General features: G+C 31.8%; 1 protein-coding gene across 1 annotated transcript in view; it reads right to left on the bottom strand.

The window, feature by feature from the left end:
* The window catches only part of LOC101893144 (homeobox protein homothorax), a 195,304-nt gene that overhangs the window by 61,127 nt on the left and 107,812 nt on the right, over positions 1–26,365 (bottom strand). The window contains exon 8 of the mRNA XM_005183744.4: positions 14,451–14,498. Coding sequence (XP_005183801.1) covers positions 14,451–14,498 — 48 coding nt within the window. The remainder of the gene's footprint in view (positions 1–14,450; positions 14,499–26,365) is intronic.

Genomic DNA, 26,365 nt, shown 5'->3' with positions numbered 1-26,365 from the left:
TGATTTCAATTCAATTTAAATGAAGGCGAAATACATTAAAAATTGTACCAAAAACCTAAGCCTCCCAAAACTATGCAATATTTAAAAACCCGATGTAATCAAACTCACTTCCCTCCAAAAATTATTTTCTCATTAAATACCTTTAACTCTTTCAGAGCAAAATGAAAAAAAAACCAGCCAGCATTTTTACTTTTATTCAATATTCCCTCTGTTTTGGGCCACCGAGTAATGGCCTAAAAGTATGCCTTACTTTTGCCACTATAACTATAAAATATAGCATAAAGTTCGTGTTATTGCACTCATTTACATTGTCTTTTAAGCGAGTCGGGTGGTATATTTCTGTCTGGCTGGCTTGGCCTGGTCTGACTACCAGTATGGTGGCATTGGTGGAGAACAAAACGATTGTATTTAATACATATTTGTCAGAGAGCAAGAGAATTTTGTACAAGGCTTGTGCCATTGTCCTTGCGTACACCCATACATATGTATATAGGCGATAAAGTAGATATGGTTTGTACAAAGTGTTTGTATGGCGGTCTCTGTCTACATGGCTGTCTGTATGCATTGTGCGAGTCATGTAATTTATGGTCATCTTGACGGTTTTTAGGTTTTTTGTCGGCTTATAACTTTTGTGCCTTCTCATAAATTTTCAAGGTAAAATTTTCTGTGGAACAATAAAAATACACTTGTTGCTCTTGAGGGGCTGAAAATGTAAACAAAATGGTGGGAAAGTAATGGACGAAAATAATTATAAATTATTCTGTCTTTGTTATTTGTAATTAGTTTTTGGAATTTCCTTGAATTTTCTTAAAGCAGCATTTAATTTAAGTTTGTTTTTAAATATGAAAAATTAAAATTTAAAAATCCATAATTTCTCCTGAGATTGCTGCAAAACTTTGTTATATTTTTTGATTTAGAATGTTTTAAATTTTGTTTCCGTTTTTTGCTTGTGTAAATTTAAAATTTGTTGGCCATGGGATCCCCTTAACAACAGCTGTCTGTTATGGCATTGGCTGGGCTTAACTTAGTCCTTTTGATTGCATACACAGATCTTCCCCCGAAAAAACCCTCCAACAACAAACAACTCCTCTTTCTCTAAGAGGATGAGTGAGTGTGTGTTTCCTAAGCATGCTTTTAGGAGCACCATGTATTTCTATTCGTTTCGTTTTTTTCTTTTTTCATATATTTTTTTTTTTTCAAATTTCCTCCATTATCCTTAGCCATCCACCATATACATGGCAGCCAGCCTGGCAGAAGCAGCAGCATTTTTTCACATATATATATAAAAAAGAATGTAGCATGTTTTCATCTTTGGACTTCTTCCTTTTGCTAAACCTCCTTTTTCTTGGTCTTTGTTATTTTCATGTTCAACAAAACAAAAAAAAAAAAAAAAAAAAAAGATGAAAACCGAGCACAAACAAAAATCCCAACAGCAACAACAACGAAGGAGACTTGGGAAAAAATATAATACTATATATTTTCTTCTTTGAATGATTCGATGTTTTTAAGCGCCTGCGTTATATGAAAACCAATAGCATCAAAGCACCCCATTAAATAACGTCATCAGCAAAACCAAGCTCATCATCTTCAAACATGTTCTTTGTCAGAAGCAGCAGCCAGCCAGCAGAAGCATCGTCATCGTCATCATCATCATCATCGTCATGTGCTGTAGTAAAATTATTATGAACAGCAACACAAAAGGATATTTTTCTTCCATTGACTTCCATTTTCTCTGCGAACAGCTGTTGTTGTTTTCATTCGTTAGACTTTAATGCATTTTTTCGCTTGCCTTTGATCCCGGGCAAAAATGGAGAAATTCTCCAAAAGGGAGGTGGAGTTATGATATGCCATTAGTAGTAGAAATAGAATGGCTTTAAATACAAATTTTCTTTTTCCCCGACAATGATTTGTCAATTTTACAGGATTTTAGCCTAAAAGTAGACTATTGTTATTGAAGCAAAACCTTGTTGTTGTTAAAGTAAGTCGATGCTCTGGCTAAGTAAAGTTATTAATGACTTGACATTTATTTGCTCGTCTGTGTGCCAGACTTTTGTTTGGTGCAAATGTGTTTTCCAAGAAAAAGGCTTTAAATTCAAGAACAGCCACCTAAATATAGGCAATTTTTATCATATTCAAGGAAAATCTTAAAGATTGTCTTTGGGATTATTTGAAATTGCTATGGATTAGCACTTTCTTTAACAAAAAAATGCAATTAGGTGATACTTGGGTAGTTACAGTTTAATAGAAAGAAAATACAGAAAAATAGAGCATACTTTTAGGTTTAATATATTTTGTGTTTTAACAAATGACAACATTTTTTCCAAAAAAGTAAAATAATTATTACATATTAAGTAAAACACTTTGTTTCTCAGCCATTCGGACCAGTCTAAAGCTGGACAAAAGATGAATTCTATGCAATGGCCTAAAAGTAGGCAACATTATTCTGAGTAAGAAAATCCTAAAGATTTCTCTAACATTGTTTAATATAGCTTTACTTAAGCAGCTATCTAATAAAAAAATAAAAATTACTTTGGGATAGCATTACAAATATTTCTAAAATATTGCATATTTTTAGGAGTATTTTTTTTAATTTTATCCAAATACAGATTCTGTAGCATAGTAAGGAGTAGTGTATATAGATTATATATGGGAAAGTAATTTGAAATTTTATTTCGAACATTTCATTGCATACTGTGGGGAAACAATTAATGAATTTTATTAAAGAAATGAAATAAATAAAATACTTTCTAAAAATGCTTAAAAACTATGTAGAGGGTAAGTTTATTGTTTTTTTGAAACAATGGGAAATTTATTTTTGATCTTGGAATACAACTTAACCCTAAAAGTATGCAAATTTTAGAATTAGTTAAATCCGAGAATGTTTCACATATAAATTGCCGGCTTATTTCCCTAAAAGTAAACCCCTTTTTTAGCTAAACCTCAAAAATCCTAAAAGTATGCAATTTTTCTTCCCTTTAAATATTAAATCCAAATTTTAATCTGTTTTTTATTCTGCTTTCCCTTGTCCTTTTTTTTTTTTTCTTAATTTATTTTTAAATTTCATTTCAGTTCTCTTTTTTCCGCAAAGAATGTAAACTATTTCTGTTATTCACAATGCAGCTACTGTTCATGCTTTGCTTTTCTTTCATTCATTTTCCATGGCAGAAGACGAAAAAAAACCATCTTTTTTGTATGAAAGAATGTTGTTACAACTTAACTAGAAAAAAAAAACGGCGAAGCATAACCTTCTTACTAAAGGAATGTATGGAATATTGTTGCATGAACCGGTGCTACCAGAAGCAGCAGTAGCTGCTACCAACTAAACAAAATGAAAAAAAAAATCCAACGAAACAAACAAAAAAAAAGCAAAAGCTTAGTTGCAAAATACCATTAGCGTTCTTGCACTGTAATTCTTGCAAAAATGGCATAGCAAACGAAGAAAAATTCAAAAACCAAGAGCAGGAGGAGCGAACGGGGGGTACACCAATTTACTATTTGCTTAAAGCCGCTGCTTCAAAAAAAATAATACTTTCATTTCATTTTTGCTTCCCTATATTTTTCCCCAGTTTTCTCTACAGCTGGGTAAAAGCAATTAATTTTTTGTATAAGAAAGGAAAAAAACATTAAAAGCTTATTTAAAGTTTTTTTTTTTTCGGAGGACTAAGAATAGAACGGCAAAGAAATTTGATTCCCGAAAAAAATGCTCATACATACATATATATAGAGAGAAAAATGTAATAAAGCAAATGGTATTATTAGATTTTTTCATTTCCTTATGTTCTTCTCTATGGACTCAGTGCAGTCAACACGAAAAGGCCCTAATTGTAAAGCATGGCAACCCCTAGCAAGGCATGGCATGGCGGTGACGAAGATGGGGTTACAAAACAATTTTTAAATTTAATTTGTGTCCCCTCACTCCACCCCTCTTTCATCATGCCAACTCCAAATGCCGGGGTAAAAGGCATTTCTTGATGTAAGTGTATCTGTATGAGTGTGTGTGTGTCTAAGGAAACTTTTGCAATTTCATGTTTGTAAGCACAACAGAATTCCTTAAAATCCAAGCTGTCACAATATATTTTTTGTGCCTGACTTAATTTTCTCGTTTCGTTTCTTTCTACCAGCTTGCATTTCTTGCCTGATTCCATCAAAGCACAACAGAAAGAATGAAGGCAGGAAGACGAAAAAGAAAATCCTTAAGCATAGTTTTCCAGCAAGAAAACTAAAAAAAAAAAAACGAAAACTTCATCTAGTTTTTCCTTTAGATGCGTTTTATGTAGCATCGAAAAAAAAACTTTATACTTTGTCAGGCTTTCATTTGTGCAGTGTTTTATGCACAGCCAAACACACACATACACCAAAGTATTTGTGTGTATGGGTAATGTGGTATTTTATTTTCCAGTTTCGTTTTTTTTTTTTTTTTGTTTGGTTTCTTTGCCACTTCTAAGCCACACACCATTTTCATCTTTGGTTATATTTCAACAGCCAGTCAAATGCTTGGTGCGAATACACTCACACCCGTCACACACACACAAATGTATACATGCATTCATGCATATGTATAGGTATTTTAAAACTGTACATATTTCATATATTATATACAGTTTTATTAAATTCTATTCCATGTTTTTAGAGGAATGCTCTTTAAATTCCCAAAAAGTGTTGCATACTTTTAGGGGTGGCAAAAAATTTTTATACCAACAAAAATTAAATTTTAAAAAGTGATGAAAATCTTATAAAAGTAAATAAATTACAAAATCTGTATTGCATACTTTTAGGGGCGAAATTAATTACCAAATCTATATTGCATAAATTATTGCATACTTTTAGGGGCGAAAAAATTTCATAAAGACAAACTTCAAATTTAAAAAAGTGATGAGCACACAAAGAAATTTAAATAATTAAATATTATTATTAAAAATATTTTTTTAAATGTTTTCATTATTTTTTTTTTTAAATCTATACAATTTACATATTTTATGAAATTAAATATTTAATATAAACAAAAATAGTAAATTTAAACTAAACAATTAAAAAAAATAATTTATTTATTTATTAAAAGTTAAAAAATTAAATTAAATTTATTTTAAATAAAAAATATATTGTTCAATTAAATTTATTTTAATATCATTATTATATATTCTTTTACTATAAAATTATCAAAAATATTTTTATTAAATTTTTGTAAAAAAAAATAAAATGTAGATTTAATAGAACATTTAGTATTCCATTTGTTATGCCCTCACTTGTGAAATTACACGTGAAAAACGCAGAGGGGTGTCAACGAAGTCTGTAACATCTTTGTATAATCATTTTTTCCTGGCCTTCTTATGCTGGTCACATACTTTGCCGTTTTTTGTATCTTTATTTTATTTTTTGCGGCACATGTATTGCCCTTTTTTTGCCAAATTGTCTTAAGGGATATTAAATTTATGAGGGTGGCTTAAGGTTGTTGTGTTTTCTTATTCGTTCTTATCTTGGGAGTTATCTCCTTAGGATTTTTTGAAAGAAAATTCTTGCTGCTGCCCCATAATTTGTCTGATAAATAATTCATAAAAAGAATTGAATTTTTATTTTCTTCTAAATACTTAGGTTAAATGGAAGAAATTATTTGGGGTTTCTTGTGGTCGGCCCGAAAGCAAGAAAAAAAAGAAAGTTATTTGCAGTTATTATCCAGGGATTTGCTTTAAGGCGTATGCCAAATGACAAGATGGACATTGAGAGAGAAATGAGACAAAGAAAAGAAATCTAAAAATCATTTGTAATATCTTGTAATTATTTTTAGACTTCCTTTGATAAAACAAATTAACAAAGAAACAAAATATAAATAAAAATTAAAAAAAGTATAAAAAAATATTTTAAAAATATAGTTTTTCTTCATTTTTTTGGAAAATAAAATATTTTTTGAGAGACTTTTTCACCTCTCATTATTTCTTAAGCAAAAAATATAAATAGAAATTTAGTAAAAAATTAATTCAATATTAAAAAAAAATAATTAATAAATTATAAAAACAGAAAATAAAAAAAATATATATTTTAAAAATTAAGTTTTTTCTTTAATTTTTTGGAAAAAAATATTTTGTGAGAAACTTTTTCACGTCTCATTATTTTTAATATAAATGGAAATTTAGTAAAAATGTTAATTCAATATTTAAAAAAAAAATTAAATATATTTTAATTAAAAATTATTTTATTCCTAATAAAAAAGGTCGAAAAACCAGAAAAATATTTTATTCCTATACAAAATTTAAAGTAAATAAAATTGGTACAAAATATAATTAATCTAGAAAAGAGAAAAAAAATTAAATATATTATTATTATAATTCTTTTTTAAGCGAAATAAAATTGTTAATCGCTTTTTATATAATTTTCCTTGCATTCCAAATATTAAAAATATATTTGAACTTAAAAAAAATATTTTTAATTCAGGAAAGTAACTAAAATTTTATTAAAAGTGATTAAATGTTTATTATTATTATTATTTTCGAAATTATTCGTTTAAAAAAGAATTAAAAAAAAATATTTTAAATTTTTTTTTCTTTCCAAGATTAATTTTATTTTGTACCAATATTATTTAAAGTAAATTTTGTAAAGAATTCTTTTTTCAAACAAATTCTTCCTATTGCCTTTCACAAAAAAAAAAAAAAAAAATTACTAAAAATTCCAAACCAAAATATTATTTAATATTTTTCCCTGCATTTCTCACTAACCCAAATGTCAATGACCGCCTACCAGTCAGCCGCTTCGCATTTACACTGCCCCATAAATATTAATAAAACAAAATATTTATTGCTTATGGTCAAGATTTGACTTACTAACCTAGAAAACTATATATAAAAATACATTCATACATATAACAACAAATCCGTCAAATATATGTGCTGTACGTATGGGTATATAAACAAATAACTGTAAATGACTGATGTGTGTAGACGGGACAACAACAACTCTTACAGCTTCATGCTTTTAACTGTCAAAAAGCTGTCAAAAAAGAATATTGCATATGTATATATATGATGGTGGTGATGATGATGGCTGGCTGGCTGGCAGGCAATACAACGAACAACGTCTAGGCTAGGCAATAACGTTGTTGACCTCTAAAATACTAAATAGCAGCAGGAAACAACATCACTTTATGACAACATGACATCGCATGTATGTATGTACAGGAGGCGTTATTCCTAGCTTGGCAAATAGTTTAAAGCTTTAATGGACACACACACACATATACAGACATTGTCATTCTGCCGATGACACATCTACATATTCACAACACTTTTCTCGGACCAACAACATCGGTCGCCGTTACCAGCAGCACCACTCAAAACATCCATATTATGCCTTATAATTCACTCCTGGTCTGCTGGTGGTGGTATGTCTAAATACTTGGGGTAGTAGTGTAGTGTATTTGACATAATATGTCACTTTCCATTTTGATTAAAATAAATTGAAAGTTGAAACAGAGCAACAACACAACACAACAAAAAAAATCCTATACTCAACTAGGTATAGTACGTATGTATATATGTATGTATGTAAGCAAAAAAGACACAGCCTTTATATACAAAGTTAACGAGACATATCAGCAGACTGATGACGCCTAAACGGCGACAATGACAACACTGGACTACAACGACGACGACAACGGCTAAGAACGCCGTTTGTTAGTCATATGGTTGTATGGCAGCAGTCGCAGCAATGATGGCCCAACGCTGACGACGATGACAATGACAATTTGATTGCACAGTTTGGGAGCCCAGAACCAGCAGCAACATCAACAGCAAAAACAAAGTCTACACTCAACTTAGTTTATTAAGTGTCATTATTGACACATAGTGACAATTAGAATGACAGCTAAAAGTCTACCAAACATATTGAAGACATCTGATGGGATAATTTATTAATAACTCATGACTACTGGTATTCAAAAAATTATGACACAGAGGAGGACCAAAATCGTATGGGAAAAAAAGTTTACAAAAAATTTTCGAAAAGTGTCTGAATTGATGGCAAAGGAAACATTGCCGGGGATCAATTCAAGTTCAATGACTTTAAAGGGAATTGAAAAGAGACTTTAGAGCGGAGAAATGAAAACTTTCGGAAAGTTCATTGCCTTAATAAGGATAATGGATCGGAATTTCGTAAAATATTTATATTTTAATATTAATTTTATTTATATATTCTAATGAAATAGAAAAAAAATATTTTTTTTTAAATAAAAAAAACATTTTTTTAAATAAAAAAAGATATATTTTTAAAATAAAAAATACGTTTTTAAAATTAAAATAAAAATATTTTTAAGTCTCTGTCTTCATTCTGAGCATTTCAAATTTTTCAAAAAATTATGGCACAAAAAAGTTCAATGACTTCGAGGAGATGTGTAAAAGACTTAACAGTGGACAAATTAAAGCCTGTGTAAAGTTCATTGCGTTATTAAGGATAATGGATCGGAATTTTGTAAAATTAATATTTTAATATTAATTAATTAAAATTAATATTTTAATTAAGTGTCATTATTGACACATAGTGACAATTAGAATGACAGCTAAAAGTCTATCAAACATATTGAAGACATCTGATGGGATAATTTATTAATAACTCATGACTACTGGTATTCAAAAAATTATGACACAGAGGAGGACCAAAATCGTATGGGAAAAAATGTTTACAAAAAATTTTCGAAAAGTTTCTGAATTGATGGCAAAGGAAACATTGCCGGGCAAAGGAAACATTCAAGTTCAACGACTTTAAAGGGAATTGAAAAGAGACTTTAGAGCGGAGAAATGAAAACTTTCGGAAAGTTCATTGCCTTAATAAGGATAATGGATCGGAATTTCGTAAAATATTTATATTTTAATATTAATTTTATTTATATATTCTAATGAAATAGAAAAAAAAATATTTTTTTAAATAAAAAAAAAAACATTTTTTTAAATAAAAAAAGATATATTTTTAAAATAAAAAATATGTTTTTAAAATATAAATATTTTTAAGTCTCTGTCTTCATTATGAGCATTTCAAATTTTTGAAAAAATTATGACACAAAAAAGTATAATGACTTCGAGGAGATGTGTAAAAGACTTAACAGTGGACAAATTAAAGCATGTGTAAAGTTCATTGCGTTATTAAGGATAATGGATCGGAATTTTGTAAAATTAATATTTTAATATTAATTTAATTAATTTTTTAATATTGTTTTATTTAATATTTTAATATTAATTTAATTAATTATTTTTTTTAAATACATTTTTTTTAATTAAAAATATTTTAAATTTATTTTCTCCCAAAAAAAAAAAAACAATATTTTAAAAAGTGATGATGATGACGACAACAATGCCAACACCAAAAATTCTTGGCCATTAATCATTACAAAGCTCGCTCACTCACAAACACTTTCCTTCCGAAACAGTTGACCAAAAAAAGTTCATTGACCCAGAGAAGTTGCACATGAATTGCAAGTCTCTCTGCCATTTGTTGTTGGTATTGTTAAGGGTTTACGCATTTTTTTCCAAACAATAAGGCAAACCCATTTCATGCAACATGTGTGTGTGTGTTGGAAATGGAAAAGAAAATTTATTACCGTATTTTTATGCTCAATGGCAGAATTGTTTTGGCTCCTCTTTTTTTCATGTGGGAGGAAGGAAACACCGCGAATGACCTTGAGAAAATCCCTGTGTTCTTTTGTTTTATTTTGGTAAAATTTATAACAAATTAAAAGCCATAATTTTTCATCTTGCCTTACCAAAAAAATGTACATGAACTGCAAACCCCCTTCATGTCTGCTTGGTTGGAATCCTAACTACCTCTCTCTCTCTCTTTCTCTCCTTTTCCAAGCCAAAGATAATTTTTCCGTCTGCTGTGATTGTGTTCTATACGTATCCTCTCCTAGTTTGCGTGTGTATATTGGCATTACAAATGAGAGGAAGAGTTCAAAGCTCCCTCGCAATAATATATCACTTTTATATGCCGGCTTGTGTTTGCCACTAACGGCGGCGTCATTGTCTTTGGGTTAGTTATTGTTGCTGTTTTTGGATGTCATTGCCATTTGTTAGTTGTTGTGGTTTTAAAACAAAAACAAAAAAGTTAAATTTGGGGAGAATTTTGTAGTTTCTATGGTTTTTTGAATAACGGTAAAACCCACCATGACGCCTCTGTGGTCTTTAAACTCCTCCAAATATAAGAATTTGGATAATTTTCTCTTGATTCTGACCAGTTTTCACCGAAAGTGGAAAATTTTTTTTCTTAGGTTGTTGTTGTGGTTTTACAATAAAAACAAAAAAGTTAAATTTGGGGGAAAAATTTTTAGTTCTTGGGTTTTTTAAATAACTGCAAAAGCCACCAGACCGCCTCTGTAGTCTTTAAACCCCTCTAAATATTAGAATTTGAATATTTTTTCCTGATTCTGGACAATTTCCCTTAAAGTAGAAAATTTTAATTTTTTTCCTAGGACATTGGAATAACCTTCAAATATAAGAACCCTCCAAAAATAAGAGATTATATAATTTTCTCTAGATTCTGAAAAATTTTCAATTTAAATTTTTTATTTTTTTTTTAGTTTTTTTTTTAATTATTTTTTTTTTTTTTATAAGGACATTGGTATATAGGAAAAAGTCAAGGGAGAATTTTGGTGCTCGGTACAAAATCCATATAAAACATAATTTGAAAGTCCTCTTTTTTCTCTTTTAAACATTTCAGGATGGCCTCATGAAATGTTTTCTCCAAAAAAACTCCTTCTTTCTTTCTAAAAAAGAAATATCCTTAAAATTAAGGTCATTGAATTTGGAATTCAAAGAGCTTTTAAAAGTATTTAACTAAGACCTCAAAACAAAAGTGTTGCATTGTCGTCTTCCAGACCATAAGTAGCATTAAAACTCGGCCAATTAGAACTTGCCCCATACAACAACAGAAATAAAAACAACAAAAACTAGGCTTTTTGTGGAGTAGCTACAACAAAACTTAGGAGAATAACTAACTTTGGAGGAAAAAGTATTACAAAATATTGGTTTGTTGTTGGTGATTTTGCAATAGCACTGCCGTTTTTGTTGTTGCTGGCATTGCCTTTTCGTTGGCCATTAATTTTATTATTTGCCGACTTGTTTGACAGTTCTGACAGACAATTATTTAAAACTTGTGTTTGTTTCGCGCACTAAAGTTCTGGAGGTTTTTTTTTTTTGTGTTTTTCCTGAGCGCCCCGTTCCGTTTCACATTCAATTGAGTGAGCGAATAAGTGACTGACTGGTTGGCTGAGTGAGCAAACGACTGAATGAATTCGAAAACTAAGTTTGTAGGACCATGTTGTTGATTGTGTGTCACTTTAGTGGGTTAGACAGACGCTCCGCCATTGCGCTGAAGAACAAATTTGTTTTATGTTTTTAATGTTCAAGTTATTAGTAGCGAAAATAGTAGTAGTAGTGGATTGGCTGACTGACATGACAGTTACTTTAGGTTTTTTTTTCTCGAAAACTTCACTTTTTTAGAGGTCAAAAATACTTTAAAATAGCAGCAGCAGACCATCAGTCATCAGCGTTTCAGTGTCACCGGCAACAATGGTTTTCAACGCTTTTTGGCCGCATGTGATGAACGAAAAAAAAAAAATGTCAAAAACAAATAAATGTTAACACCATTTATTATGTCGGTGTTGTTGTTGTTGTTTTGATTGTATTTTGTTTTTGGTGGATCCTAGTAAAACCACTTGCACTTTTGTTTCGGGAAAGTGAAAACCAAAAGAGTTGGGTTTTGGGAAAATTAATGGCTTTGGCGATTGGTGGTTCACGTCTGGGCGGCCAAGAAATTCAAGCATTCACCGAGAGAGAGAGAGAGAGAGAGAGAGAGAAAGAGTTAATATCTCAGTTTAAAATTTAAAGGAAATCCGTCTACATTGTAAGGTGTTTCCTTTTGGTAATTATGAAAAATGAAGTGCAAAAATTCTTAGTGTCGTCTGACGGCAACCATAAAACTTGGTGGTGCCCTCTTTTTTATAGTTTTGGTAATAATATTTTTTTTTAATTTTTGCATAGTTCTTTTTTTAGTTTTTTTTTTTATTTTCGATCATAAAGTGTAGAAACTGCGCCATAAAACACCATTTATGAGGCGCAGTAATAAAAAAGCATGTGCGTGTGTGTGGTTCGGGCAAACTTCATAAAGGAAGCCTCCGCGCGTATTTAACATTTCATTTAGTATTCCATAGATAACATGGCCTTTTTTATAGGCAGAACTAATTTTAAGAGTAATGGCTTTCAAAATTAAGTGCAGGAGTTATTGTTTTTATTTCTATGGTAGGGAAGAGAGGGAGGGAGAGGGTAACAAATTTCTTAAATGAGAAGAAGTGACATGGAGAGTAATGGTAGCTGCAAGATCATTGCATTTTCATAGGCCTTTGGAGCTTTCAAAAGCTTTTATTTTAAAATTAAAGAGAGAGGGAGATCCTGTAATGAAATTATTTTTTTTCTCAGAGAAAGTCCTCGTTAGTATTTTATTGTAAAGAAGGCTGTGAGAAAGGGGATGGAATTGATGTTACTCCATGAGAAAAAAATGATGTGGGGAAAAATGGGACCAGGAAGATTATTGAATTTCCAAAAGCCTTAGGAAAGCCCTGGGAAATCATACTCAGAGGCTTTTGTGCTGAGAAGAAGTGAGAGAAAAACTTACAAGTTGCTGCAGTTTTGTTTGCAGAGAGTAGAAGCGATTCGGAGAGAAAGGAAATATTTTTATGGAGAGCCTATTTGAAGAACCCCCATAGTTTTTAATTTTTAAGGAGAAAAATGGAAGGGGAGATGACAAAAATCTGCATGGGTGGTCCTTGATCTAGAAGTTACCTTTTTATAACCCACAAAAAAAAATTAAAAAATACTCCCACCAAATTTCCTTCCTCTCTTCCCGTCCCCTTATTTTATAATTATTAAAAATTATTATTTGTTGGATATTTCCAAATTTATTCTTCTTCAAAACTAGTGCAGATTTTATCTTTGCCAATCTGCCAATATCTCAAAACGGTAGATAGGAGGAGGATGATGAAGATACTGATTAGTTTGTTAGTCATCTCATATTCGATCGTTGATCGATAGACTAACAACATGACGTTGATATTGACCGTTTCTTTCCTGGCCAGCATGTGCTGACACATGAATGGGCCAAAGACCGTTAAATAGCTGTCTCTCCTCTGCACTCACTTCGCTTTAAGCCACATGCCCTATAAATTCATTAAAAAAATTGATACATTTAATTTCTGATGTTAGAACCTGGAGGAAAAAACGGAGGTGTATACCGTCACGTTTCATACTTTAACATTGGCGGACGGAAACGGTAGCTCTCTTAAAAGCAGAAGCGCGACAAGCAACCATTCAGTAGTAAGCAAGGAAGGCTGAATGAATGAACTTCTACTTGTTCCTTTAAACTATTGCCGATCGATCGACTGATCAATGATTTTAGGGACATGATGTCGGGCAGACTGACTGGGCTCACATGACATGAAAAGTGCGGCCGGGGCTGCTGGCCCTTAATATGACGTAGATGCCGATGATGTGGATGATGAAACTGAAAACTCATTATAGGTGATCATTTAATATTTTTATAATAAGTTATTTTTGCCCCCTTGAGATGAGCAAGTTTTCGCTTGGAGACAGGCGGACAGACAGAAAATAGGGCGTTGTTTTATTGCAAACCCCCTTTTATTCTGGCTGGCAGAAACGTGATCGATCATTGGACGTGCGGGAGCTGTCCATCAGTCTACACCTGTAGCGTTTGTTTTTAGCATGGCTGGCAAGGCAATATAATTTTTAATTAAAATTTAAAAGTTTTTAATGAATTTTTATCAGCTGGTTTGCTTTGTCGTTACCTTAAAAGCTTTAGATATGAGAAATATGTTTTGGAATTTCTGCCCTGCTCATGTTACAATTCCTAAAAGATCTGTCGATGATGGGTGCATTTTTTTGTGTTGTCATAATTTCTTCTCCTAAAAACTTGATACCCTTTAACTAGCATATCCAAGTTAAGCATCTCTTGCTTGACTACCCTGCCGCCGCCCCATGATGGCTTGATTTTTTGTCGTAATTTTTTGTTGTTTATTTTTCTTTTTTTTTTTGCTTGGTTTTAATATTGATTAATGTTCTTTGGCTTTAAAAGCTTTTAATTAATTTATGTGTTGCCAGAAAATGCTACTGTGCTGTTTTCACCCATCTTTCAGTTACTTTGATTTGTCTGGCTGACAAAAGATCTTCTTTATGGATAAATGTATTGATGTTGGATTTGGTTTTCATTTTTTTTTTTCGTCTTCTTCAATATGATTTATAGATTTCAATGTTTGTTTTTTTCTTGAGTTGGGGCCTTTTTTTGCCCATTATTGGTAACCATAACTTTGCTTGCGTTTATCATTGTATTTGAAAGCCATGCAAGTTAAAACTAATTTGAGAATACAACATAAAGTGTTAATAATGAGGCGATGAAATGTGACTTACCATCATATGTTAGTTCTGTAGGATTTAGTGATGATAAGAACTTACCATCTGGAAAGAGAGAAAATAAGAAAATGCGTTTGAAATTAGTCAAATGTGAAAAATAGTAAAAAAGAAGAAAATAAAAATAAAATAATAAAAATAGCAAATATATTTTTATTATAATATGTTAATATATATTTTTTTCCATTAACATAAAATTTTGATTTGAAATTCAACCCAATGAGAATTATTTCCTTTATATCAAAATATTTTCCTTAAGATCCCATTTTTTATCTTTGCTTTGTCTTATTTTATACCTGAAATTAATCTAAATGAGAATTATTTCTTTTATATAAAATTATTTTACACTGAAACTCATTATTTATGATAATTTTTGAGATTCGGAAATTTTACTCGAAATTACAACAATTGGAATTTATATCCCTTGATTTAAAATAAGGAAACTTGCTCGCGAATGGGAGGTTTTTTACGGAATCTACTCTTTACTCATTAGTTTTGTGTGAGAGAGAGAGAGAAAATACAACGACAGTATGCCAAAATTAAAAGAGTGCTCAGCAAGAGTATAATCAGCTCGATTTAGAACGAATTTTGCTCCCACTCAAAAAAAAAAAGCTCACTCATCTTCGAGCGAATGGGAGTTTTTTTTTTTTTATTGCGGAGTTTGCTCTTTACTCATTAGTTTTGTGTGAGAGAGGAAGTACAGCGATATTATGTCAATATTTAAAGAGTGCTTAACAAGGGTAGAATCAGCTCGATTTTGAACGAATTTTGCTTCCATTCAAAAACGAGTAAAAAATACTCCCACTCGTATTCAAGCGACATCACAAAATTGAGTTTGCACGATTTTTTCCTGCCCCTGGACCTCACTCGCTCGAATTCGAGTGAGTTTTACTTTTTGTATAAATTCGAGCGAGTTTTTCGGAGGTCTGAATTTAACTAAATGAGAATTATTTCCTTCACATTGAGACTAATTTTCTCATTCCTGAAATAATATTTTCTCATTTTATTGCTTGAAATTAAAGTAAATGAGAATTATTGCCTTTAGTTCAAAATAATTTGACTTGAGACCAACTTTTTCCGCCTTAAGTCCCTTAATTGTTATGGATATCCCATAAATTGAAAAAAGCTATATTTTATAGCAATTTTTTGAAACCCTTTCTTTCAAATCAATATTTAATTGCTTTCTCTCTGCAAATTCATAAACATCATCAAATCATGGAAAATTATTTCCAAAGCTAATTTTCAATTAATTTTTGTTTTTTGTTGTTTTTGGTTGTCTCCTCCATCATTTATTCCCGGTAGTTTTTGTTGTTGTTGTATCGTTTCATTTATGTTGCCATTCACATAAAAGTAATTATGCCAAAATTTTGTGGCACCTAAGGCTAAATTGTAGTACTACATTGATATTCTCCATGATGTTGTTGCTGCTGTTGTTGCTGGAGACCACAGCGTAGCTGAAATACAGCATAACGTATGAAAGAGCCCCCCTTAAGCAAAATTTTTTGGTTAATTGCTTGAGCAGACAATGACAATGTCTTTGGCCATATTATGGGCCATGGAATAAAATATAAATAAAAAAACCAGCAGCAGCAACAGCAACGCCACGTGAGATTGCAAAAACAAAAACCCAGGCATACAAATGATTCTACACATCCAAGGGAGTTGAGGAGTATTGCTGTTGCGACTGCTCCTGCTGCCGTGTTACAGCTTTGTACCAAAAAGTGTACTTTGGAGTTTATAACAGAAAATTTGCAATTTTGGACGACAGGTGATAAATAAATCGAAATGAACCTTATATGGGCGTTTTAAAAGGCAAAACTGCAGCAGCAACAACAACAACAACCATATGAGACACCACGAAAAACAAAACATTCATTGCTAAAAGATCGAGTATGCTCATGAATGTACACATTTAGAGCTTCTGGATGGTTGGTTGACTTGCTGACTGGCTGGCTGGCTGCCTTCCTTGGGCTGTTAACTCATTTTTTGAATTTAATTGTGTGCCACATTATTTTGTTGCAGCACGTTTGAATGACTGACTTGTTGGCTGCTTGGCATTTTGCTTGCATTTCCCAAGGAGTAGTGTATCCTTCAAGTTTTCTTCATGGTGGTTGGCGTTGATGAGTTTTATAGTTTGCCAGACCGTTTTTTCGGTTTTGTATTAAAATCGTATTATTTTTCGATCCCCCCTCCCCCACCTCCTACCAGTTTTTTTCTTTTCGAGGTGTACAACATTGAATTGCAATAATACATTTTGTTTGATTGTTGAAGGTGTTGTCTTTGTAAGTGCGAATTGGTATTTTTAGCTTTATTTGGCTGGCAAGACCCACACGCACACACACACACTCGTATAGACATATTGAACTCCAAACTTGGTGTCATGGAGTTGGGGGGGATCAAACCCAGTCTCGAAGTTTTCATATCTGTTTCTCCGCCCCGCCGCATAGTGATTTGTGCTTATTTGACAAGTTGTCTTTAAAAGAGTTGACATTTATTGTGGGGTTTTAAGCGCATATTTAGGTGGAGTTTAACCAGCATTGGCTTTTTTTTGTTTTGCCAAGTGATGATGATGATGCTGTTGTTGTTGTCCCATTTGCACGAGTTGCTCATGACGGAATAATGGTTGTTGGTTTTCTTTGAGCACTGACGTTTGTATTTCCCTGCCGTTGTTTATAGTTTTTAATGTTGTTGATGACAATAAAATTATGTTTACTTGATACTGCATGCAGTTGCTGAGTTTTTTGAAGTTTTTTTTTTTTTTTTTTTTTTGGATGGCAGTGTTGGAACTTGTCTTCAAATTGTTTAATTATCATGATTTATTAAGAACTCATGTTTATTTGGCAGCATACACTTTTGTAAGACACAAGTCGAGAGATAATGTCATCTTGTGGTCAGAGGAGAAGAGAAAAATAAATTATTTGTAGATTTTTTGTTTCCATGGGAGTGTGGAAAAAGAAGTGGAGAGAGAGGAATAGAAAAGGGGAACAGTAAAAAAATTAAAAAAATATAAAGTAAATGAGAATTATTTCCTTTAATGAAATTATTTCCTTTAATTCAGTAGACGGAAGAAAACAGCAACATCAGCAGAAATGGTTCGAAAAGTAAAGATCGAAACTCGCGTCGCAGTGGCCGAAAAATGGCTCGTGAGCTGAGCATATCGCAATATTCCATTCGGCAAATATTGAAAAATGAGCTCAGGGTAAAGACATTGAAATTCCAAAAAGTGCAAGAACTTACACCGCAACAGAAAGGAAATAGACTCAAATGAGCTAAAGAGTTGCTTCGCTTGGCCGAAAGTTGTGAACTGCCGAACTTGGTTATCACCGATGAGAAAACATTTGTTGACCAGCAGTTTGTGTACAATCTCCGGATACCAATCCGTTGGACTATTGTGTCTGGAGTATTTTGGAAAGCAAGGTGGGCACTAAAAAATACCAAAGTGTCGATCACCTCAAGCAGGCGCTTCGCGGGGAATGGGTCAAAATACCACAGAGCAACATTCGAGCAGCATGTGACGATTTCATTGGCCGTTTGAAGGCCATAATTGGTGCCAAAGGTGACCAATTGGAAAAAACTTAAATAAGTTTTTTCATTCTTTAAAACTAAAAAAATCTAAAAATTATGGCGTTTGACTTTGTTGCTGGTTTTTTTATCTCACCCTGTATTGTCTTTTATAAAATGCCTTAACATTCAAATTATGGGACTTTGAAACAATTGGAAAAACAGTCTATTTATCTTCAGAAAATTTATAATCAGAAAATATTTTTTTTTTTTTTTTAATTTTTGAACTGCCGCAAATCAATTTTTCCCCAACTTCCGTTGCTTTGTAAGATCTTTGATTCATTTCTATATTTTTTTTTTAATTTTTTCCCAGTTTAAAAATCATTTTTTAAATTTTATAACGATTTTGTATTCCATTTTAATTGGATTGTTAAAGATTGTTTGATAACTGAAAAAAAAAAAAAAAAAAAAAAAAATTAAATACTCTGATCGCCTAAATGAGATGACTTCAAATGGAAACCCCATATGTTCTTATTGCACTCAACCATGCAGTCGACAAGTCGCTATTGTTGTTGTTGTCACTGTTTTGGTTTTATAAATATTTAATTATATCTATTTTATATCTTAATTAATGGTGACACATTATTTTTTTTTTTTTTTTTTTTGTTAAAATGTTTATCGTTAATTGCATTAAAATCCAAATGAAAAATGGGAAGGCCCAATAAGCAAATGAGTGGCTGACTGGCTGGCTAACTGATTGAGAAAGAGAGAAAAGAAAAAACAACAACATCTAAAAACAAATCACAATAACCAAATATTGAAATCTAATGGATTTTAAAACAGCAAATGTACATAATAATATCTGAAAAAAGTTTCGGATTTCCATTGAATCTTTTTTTTTAATTTTTATGCATAAATTATTTTAAATTTTTTTTCCTCTCTGTATTTTTTTTTTTGTCGTGGCCTTACTGATACCATTCTTTTAATGTAGGCATTAGTTAGGCCCCAAATATTGTTGTTGTTGTTGATTTTTTATACTAAATTGTTTAAAGTGCAACACTATGTTTTGATTCTTGGCCGCCAATGGCTTGTTATCAATATTGTGAATGAACGAACCAAAAAGTGTGAGTGTCTGTATGCAGATTGAAGAGTCTCTGACTAAAAATAAATAAAACAAACCAAAAAAACCGGACCGAACCATTTCATAAGTAAATTTACATGTTCCTTTTTTTCGGGGAGATAAAAACCGCCGGAGCAGGCCCAATGGATGGATCGATGCAAGATGATGATGATGGCCCAGCAGCTCATGGTTTGGAAATGGCACACAAATGCTTAAACAGGAAAGCATAATTTATTGATAAATACATTTTTAGGTTTTTTCCACTTTGCACGGCAAAAAAATGAACTTTAAGTGATAATTTTTCCTTCGCTCGCTTCCTTGGTGCAATACATTAAGTGAAGTATTTTTTTTTTTTGTGCTTCGGAAACATTTTTTCATATTTATTGGAAAAAAAATAATACCGACTCCCTTAGCTAAAAACTAATTATCATTTGAAGTTTACAACAAAGTTCCAACAAGAACAACAACAACAAGAATGTCCATTACTTAAGCATTTCATGTTATGGTAATACACTTAGATTCTTTGTCCATGTGTGTTTGTGTGTATGTATGTAATATTTTGCTTTTAACATCATTATCAGGCCAGGCATTAGTTCACACATGTATGTATGCAGGTATGTCTGTATGTATGTCTATCTATGGGGTATAAGGCTTCTTAACTTAAAAAGCTTTATCGCGGCTTTATGTTTCAAACTAAAGTTGGTCTGGTCATCCAACCAACCAACCAGCCAGCCAGCCATCCACTCAGCTATGATGATGACGCTGATGATAGCCACAATGTTCAAACGACCAAAACCAGTGATGTTTGAAAGCAAAGCTCAAGTCAACAACTATGAATTAAAAACAAGTTTTCAAACTCATTTTCTTAACTTGGCTTAAAATGATTCTGATTTTAGTTTTTTTTTCACATTGTTGTGGCCCATGGCAGGCTGGCTGGCTGGCTGGCTGAGTGGCCGCTGCTTGATGTTTCGTTGTGGTGTGTAGCGTTTTTAACCTTTTTGATTAGGTGATCATCGTAACGCATCACATGCCATGTTCTTATGGCTGGCTGGCTGGCTGGCTGGTGTTGTTGTCATCGGCCAGCAAAAGCATTGCCAACCAGGTCCTCTTAGCACCCCAAGCTGCAAATGTTTTTTTTTTTTTTGGTCTACAACTAACTTATTATCATTTGTGGCCAAAGCCAATGAAGGCTGAGCCTCATACCACTTTGGAGAAGAAGAAGAATAAGATGATGATGACTTTAGGTCTGGCTGGTCAATCATTGCTTTAATTTTGCCTTTCCATTCCCTTTTTAGAAATGTGTTTAAATATGCAAAATAGTTTAAAGGCATCGCTTTTTTCATCTCTTCTTCTCGTTTTACATATTCGATCAAGCCGATCTCGCCCTCAAGTTCTACTTTGGCAAACTTGTAAATGTGTGTTGTGGTGGTACATTACTCCATTATATCTCATTATCGCCTAAAGCGTATAAATTATGTTGATGGGATTTCTTAGTTTTTTTCGAATTTTTCAAAAGATGGAGAACAAATTTAAAAACATGTCTGGATTCCATAACAACTTTGGGTAAATAGAACAAAGTCAATGGGAATTTTATACTTTAATGATCAAAAGGAAATAATACTTTATTTGTTTTCAAATTTTTTCGAAGATGGAGAACAAATTTAAAAACAGCTCTGGATTCCATAGCAAATTTTGGAAAATAGCACCAAGTCAATGGGAATTTTATACTTTAATCATCAAAAGGAAATAATACTATAATTCAAATATTGCGGTATTTTGCTGGGGAAATTGGGAATGTATGCTTCGTTTTAAATAACAAAAATCAATTGCATGTATTTACACCAGGCATTTGAATAGCGGAATTTTAAATCAAAGTGTTTACGAAATGCTATAAAGTGAATGAGATTTATATACCTTGAGGTAATGAACTAACCAGTGACTGAGTTATTCAAATAGTCCTCCTTGGCCAAATTTTACAGGGACAACTTTGATCAAACACTATCCAAATTTCAGACTACAAAAGAGCGCCCTTGGGCATTTGGAGAGAGCACACCAGTAAAATAATATGAAGTGAATGAGAATTATATACCTTAAGGTAATGAACTAGCCAATGACTTTGTTATTCGAATAGTCCTCCTTGGCCAAATTTCTTTGTGGAAGCTTTTAGTACCATAATTTTCACCGAACAACTTGATGGAATATTACCCAAATTTAAAACTACAAAAGAGCGCCCGCGGGCACTTGGAGAGAGTAAACCAGCAAAATGATATAAAGTGAATGAGAATTATATACCTTAAGGTAATAGACTGACCAATGACTGAGTTATTAAAACAGTGTTCCTTGGGAAAATTTTTCAGGGGAAGATTTTAGTACTGAACATTTTGAAAAAATATTACCCAATTTTCAGACTACAAAAAAGAGCGCCCGTGGGCACTTGGAGAGAGTACACAAGCATGAGGCAACAGCTCTCACTCGTGCTCTCAATGAGCACACACACACACACACTCAATTCAAAGGGTGGCTAACACATTGAGTAGCTTGATAACTAATTGAAGACAATGTGGCAATATTATTATTCTCAGACTTGGAAAATTATTAAAAAAAATATATTTATTTATAAAAATAAATAAATATTTTTTAAAAATAAATAAAAAATAAAATATAAAAAATTAAATATAAAAATATTTATTAAAAAAATGTAATACGAGTTTATAATGTCATTTGTTTTCCAACATATTTTCAGTATTGGGTTTTTTTCTGTTAAAAAAAAACAAAAAAAAAAAAAAAACACACACACACCTCTTACGTAGTCCACATTTTTATATAATGAACTTATGGCGTAACTCTTGCTGTTATTTGTTATAATTTTTTCTACTCGCTTTTTTTCTCTCTCTCTCTCTCTATTGATTGCAATATTTATAATTTTAATTGCATTATAGATAAAATTAATTTATAAAACTCAAATGGAAATTAACAACAGGTCAGAATACAGATAACATAATCTCATTATAGATACACAGCTCAAATAAAATATAATATAAAAAAGCGAAAAAAACGCTGCCTTATTTTTATATATAAATATTTATTAAATAATACAAAAATTGACAAATTATAATAATACGAGCCAAAGGATGTGTGTTTGTGTGTGTGTGGGTCTGTGCATATTTTAACCATTCATTTAAATAGACATTAAATAGCAACAATAGTTTTTAATTAAATTATACAAAACACGCTGTACTCTACAACTACCTATTATTTCGATAACGAAACCGCAATTTTTTAATTAAAAACAAAAAAAGCAACAAATGACAACAACATCATGGAACAACACCACAGTTGTTTCTCTCTCTCTCTCGCCCGGCCCAACAATTCAATTCTATTGGAAGTATGGTGCATTTGATGCATTTTTGTTGTTGTCTGGCTTAAAACTTATCTTTAATGCATTGGGGATATTTTATTGAAAACATAACTGTCATTTCATTGTATTTTACGGATACACTTTGATGTTGTCAACATTGGTTGGCCGGTGTGATGGTTGGTTTGAAACATGCCACAATCATCATTGAAAGCCAGGCGATTGGTGGGGGCAGCCTTCGCTACCTCCCCAAATGAAATGAAATTGTACTCTGCCAAGGCTTTGTCTCATAACTTGTGGCAAATTATTGCTTATCTATGTCCAAGGCGACCTGTTACAACCAGTTAATCCTTCTCAAAGTTCTTTATGACCAGGGCAAGGCAAAAGAAAGAATAAAAACAATTTTTTTCGGGATAACAACCCGAGCTAATGGTTAAATGAATTCTTCTCATAACAGATAAGGCCAAAGTTTCATAAAATGAGGTATTTTGTCAGGCATATCTCTAATAAAATATTCTTCCTTCTTTCTTAGCATTTTTTGTCCATAAAGAAAACGTGTAACTACCTTTAAATATTAAAATTATTAAAAAAATGTATATGCATGTAAGTATTGTTGTTGTTGCTGTTATTCTTGTCCCTGGTGATTTTTCTATTTTCCTCCCCCCCAAAAAAGTCATGTAGTTTAGACAAAAATTATAAAGTCGTGCCAAAACAATTCAACAAACTAAATTATATAAAAAACGAAAAACCAACAAAAAGAAAAGCCAAACCGAAAGTTGTAACAGGCGACCGGCCCGTCCCCACCGCGCCATCACCATCACCAGCAACCATCATACAACATTGCATGCAACCATTCAATCATTTAATCTTGTTTTAAGCATTGGCTTTTTCCAGGTGCTCGTTTTGTTTTGAAGTCCCAAACAGGCAAACAACTTTTTTTTTTCTTTCGTTTGTTTCTCTAACCAAACTCTCAGGCAAGATCTAAGACTCCAGACCCCCAATCTTTGTTCGTCCATGCAACAATATAAGAGTACTATATAAATAAATAAGAATTTCATGCTTGTGTAAACCATTTGTCGACAATTTTGTTTAAAACATGTCCGCTATGTGCAGTTGGTTGGTTGACTGGCTGTTTGGTTGTTGACTGGCCAAGTTGTCTTGTCTCCATGTCTGTCTATTGTATGTTCATCTATTCCACCGACCAGCCAACCATCCATCTACTGCTGTTTGATCACAATTTGATCACAATATTGTTTAAGGTTGGAGAGTTTAGACAACATTGTTATTGTTGCCTTGGACAGTATTGGGCAACAATTTTGTAAGGAATGTTATTTTTCTGTTTCCTTCTTTTTGGGTAATTTCTTGCTTTTGAGATATTTTGAGAAAAGAAAAATAAACCGATTTCTAAAAGGGTCTCCACATTGCTTTGAAAAATGTGAACTGTTGCCAACTTCACTCATAACTTCATAGAATGACAGTCGTGTTTTAGTTCTAATATTTCTGTAAAACTTAGGTTAGATTATTTAAAAAGTGCTACTTTCTTTTAGTATGAAATAGTAATTACGTAAAAAAGACCAACAATTTGAAATACGTCTCTATATCGTTTTGAAAAATGTGAACTGCGACCAACTTCACACAAAACATCATAAAACTGCTGCCAACTTCACTCATAACTTCATAGAATAACAATTAGCGTTTTAGTTCTACCAATTCTGTAAAAGTTATGTTGGATTATTTAAAAATTGCTACATTTTTTCTGTATGAAATCTCAATTAAGCAAAGAAGACCAACAATTTGAAGAGCCTCTCTGTATCGCTTTGAAAAATATGAACTGCGGGCAACTTCACGCATAACTTCATAGAATGACAAGTCGTGTCTTTGAAAACTGTGAACTGCGGCTAACTTCACACAAAACTTCGTAGAATTGGAAATGGTGTTTTTATTGCAGGAACTCTGTTATTATTTTAATATAATGATCTTTTGATGGGAAGATTAAAATATTTTCCGTAATAAGAGAATTTCAAAAAAAAAAAAAAAACATTGGATAGTGTGAACCGCGAACAAATTTTACACACAATTGCATAAAATTATAATTTTTTATTGGAATTCAATTTCAAAAAATGCATCGCTTTTTTTTGTATAAAATAGTTATTAAGAAAAGGAGATAGCCCGATTTACAAAAGGTGTAGATTCGATTGGTCAATAAATTTGATATACACCTCAACATCACTTTCAACTGCAGCCAACTTCACACATAACTTGAAAGATAGTTAATAATGTTTAAATTAAAAATGAACAATGTTCATTCAGCATATATCTCATGAGAAAGGTTTCATAATAAGAAAATTTGTTTCGGAAAAAAGCCTGGGCAGAAGTGGTAATCGAAAATAGTAAATTCGATCCGTTCAAAAAATTGCAGGCCGTCTCTACGTCTTTTTGAAAAATGTGAACTGCTGTCAACTTCACACATAACTTCGTGGCATTGTAAATATCTCATTCTAAAAAGAATTTGAAGTGCGACCAACTTCACACTTAACTTCATGACATGGTAAATAAATCGCATTCTAAAAAATGTGAACTGCAGCCAACTTCACACTTAACTTCATCAAAGTAAAATGAAGTAGCGAACTACTAAACTAAATGGAGCGATTGAACCTTGGAAGTTTAATAGATATTACAGCTGATAAACAGAGCAATTGTCAGATTATTTATTTGGTATGAAATCATGGTACGGAAGAGATGACATTCTGTTGCAGAACACCTTATTCGAACTCCGAAACTCGAAAGAAATGAGATTAGATATTCGATTTGTGAAATAAAAGGAAATTCTTCAAACGGAGTGAACTAAGGAAGTAGTTCCTTTTGGGGGTTGGGAAGAAAAGCGAATCGATATTCGATTTTTGAAATAAAAGGAGATACTTCATTTTAAAATCAAACAATATTGAATTCATGTATTTTCGTTAAGGCTGGAATCTCTACTATATTTTAAAGGAGAAATTTTTTATTATTTTTTTTTTTAATTTAAAATTAAAACCCCTTCCAATATCTGTTACTCCTCCCACTATATTATTTTGCTGCATAGCATTTTTGCTGTATAGGTAGTATGGGAAAAAAGTTTGTTTAATTATTATTGGTTAATTTGCGTTAATAAAACAATATGCACATTGCATGCTGATTGGTTAGTTTTAATGCGGTTTTGTGTTTTTCCTTTTTTTGCAACGATTTGCATAACATTATCTACCAACGGCAACAAAAGCCAGCAAAAAAAAACCTCTAGCATACAATTATTTTTGCATATCTGTTTATTTTTTGCAAATAATTAATTCCTGTTTCCATTATTATTACTATTATATGTCATTGCGTATTTAAAATAATTATATTATTGTTGGTGGTTTTTCATTAATTTAATCTCAAATTCTTAATAACAACAAATGTGTATAAAATGTTGGCAATTTTTTTTTTTTTTTTGCTGTGTTGTATTATTTTTTTTGTGATTCTGTTCAAATAAACCAACTGAACAACAGAAAAAAATGAAAAAAAAAACTGCATTTAAATTAATTCCACTAAAGTTATCATATGTAGCATGCACAAAACACACATTTGTGAATTCAGGAGAAAGATGGGCAAAAAAACATTATTTCAATGCATTTGTTGTTAATAAAAAAAAACAGAATGTGTTTTATATTGAATCCCATTATTAATGCAAAAATTATGCAAATGCCAGAAAAAAAGCAGTGAGTGTGTGTGAGTGGGACATTTTTTTTTTGGTGAACTGCTGTTTTGCATAAAAAACGGTGTTCAATAAAAATGTATTTAAATCCAACAAACCGACAAACAGAAAAAATTGGAATACAATCCAGCTTAACTGATAAGCTTTGAATATCACACGCTCACACACGCATACATTGATGTGGTGAAATATTATTCTTGTATAAGTTA

This window comes from Musca domestica, unplaced genomic scaffold (genome assembly GCF_030504385.1).
Source record: "Musca domestica strain aabys unplaced genomic scaffold, Musca_domestica.polishedcontigs.V.1.1 1, whole genome shotgun sequence".
Taxonomy (NCBI): Eukaryota; Metazoa; Arthropoda; class Insecta; order Diptera; family Muscidae; genus Musca; species Musca domestica.
The sequence above is the reverse complement of the archived record's forward strand: the minus strand, read 5'-3'. Positions and strand labels throughout refer to the sequence as shown.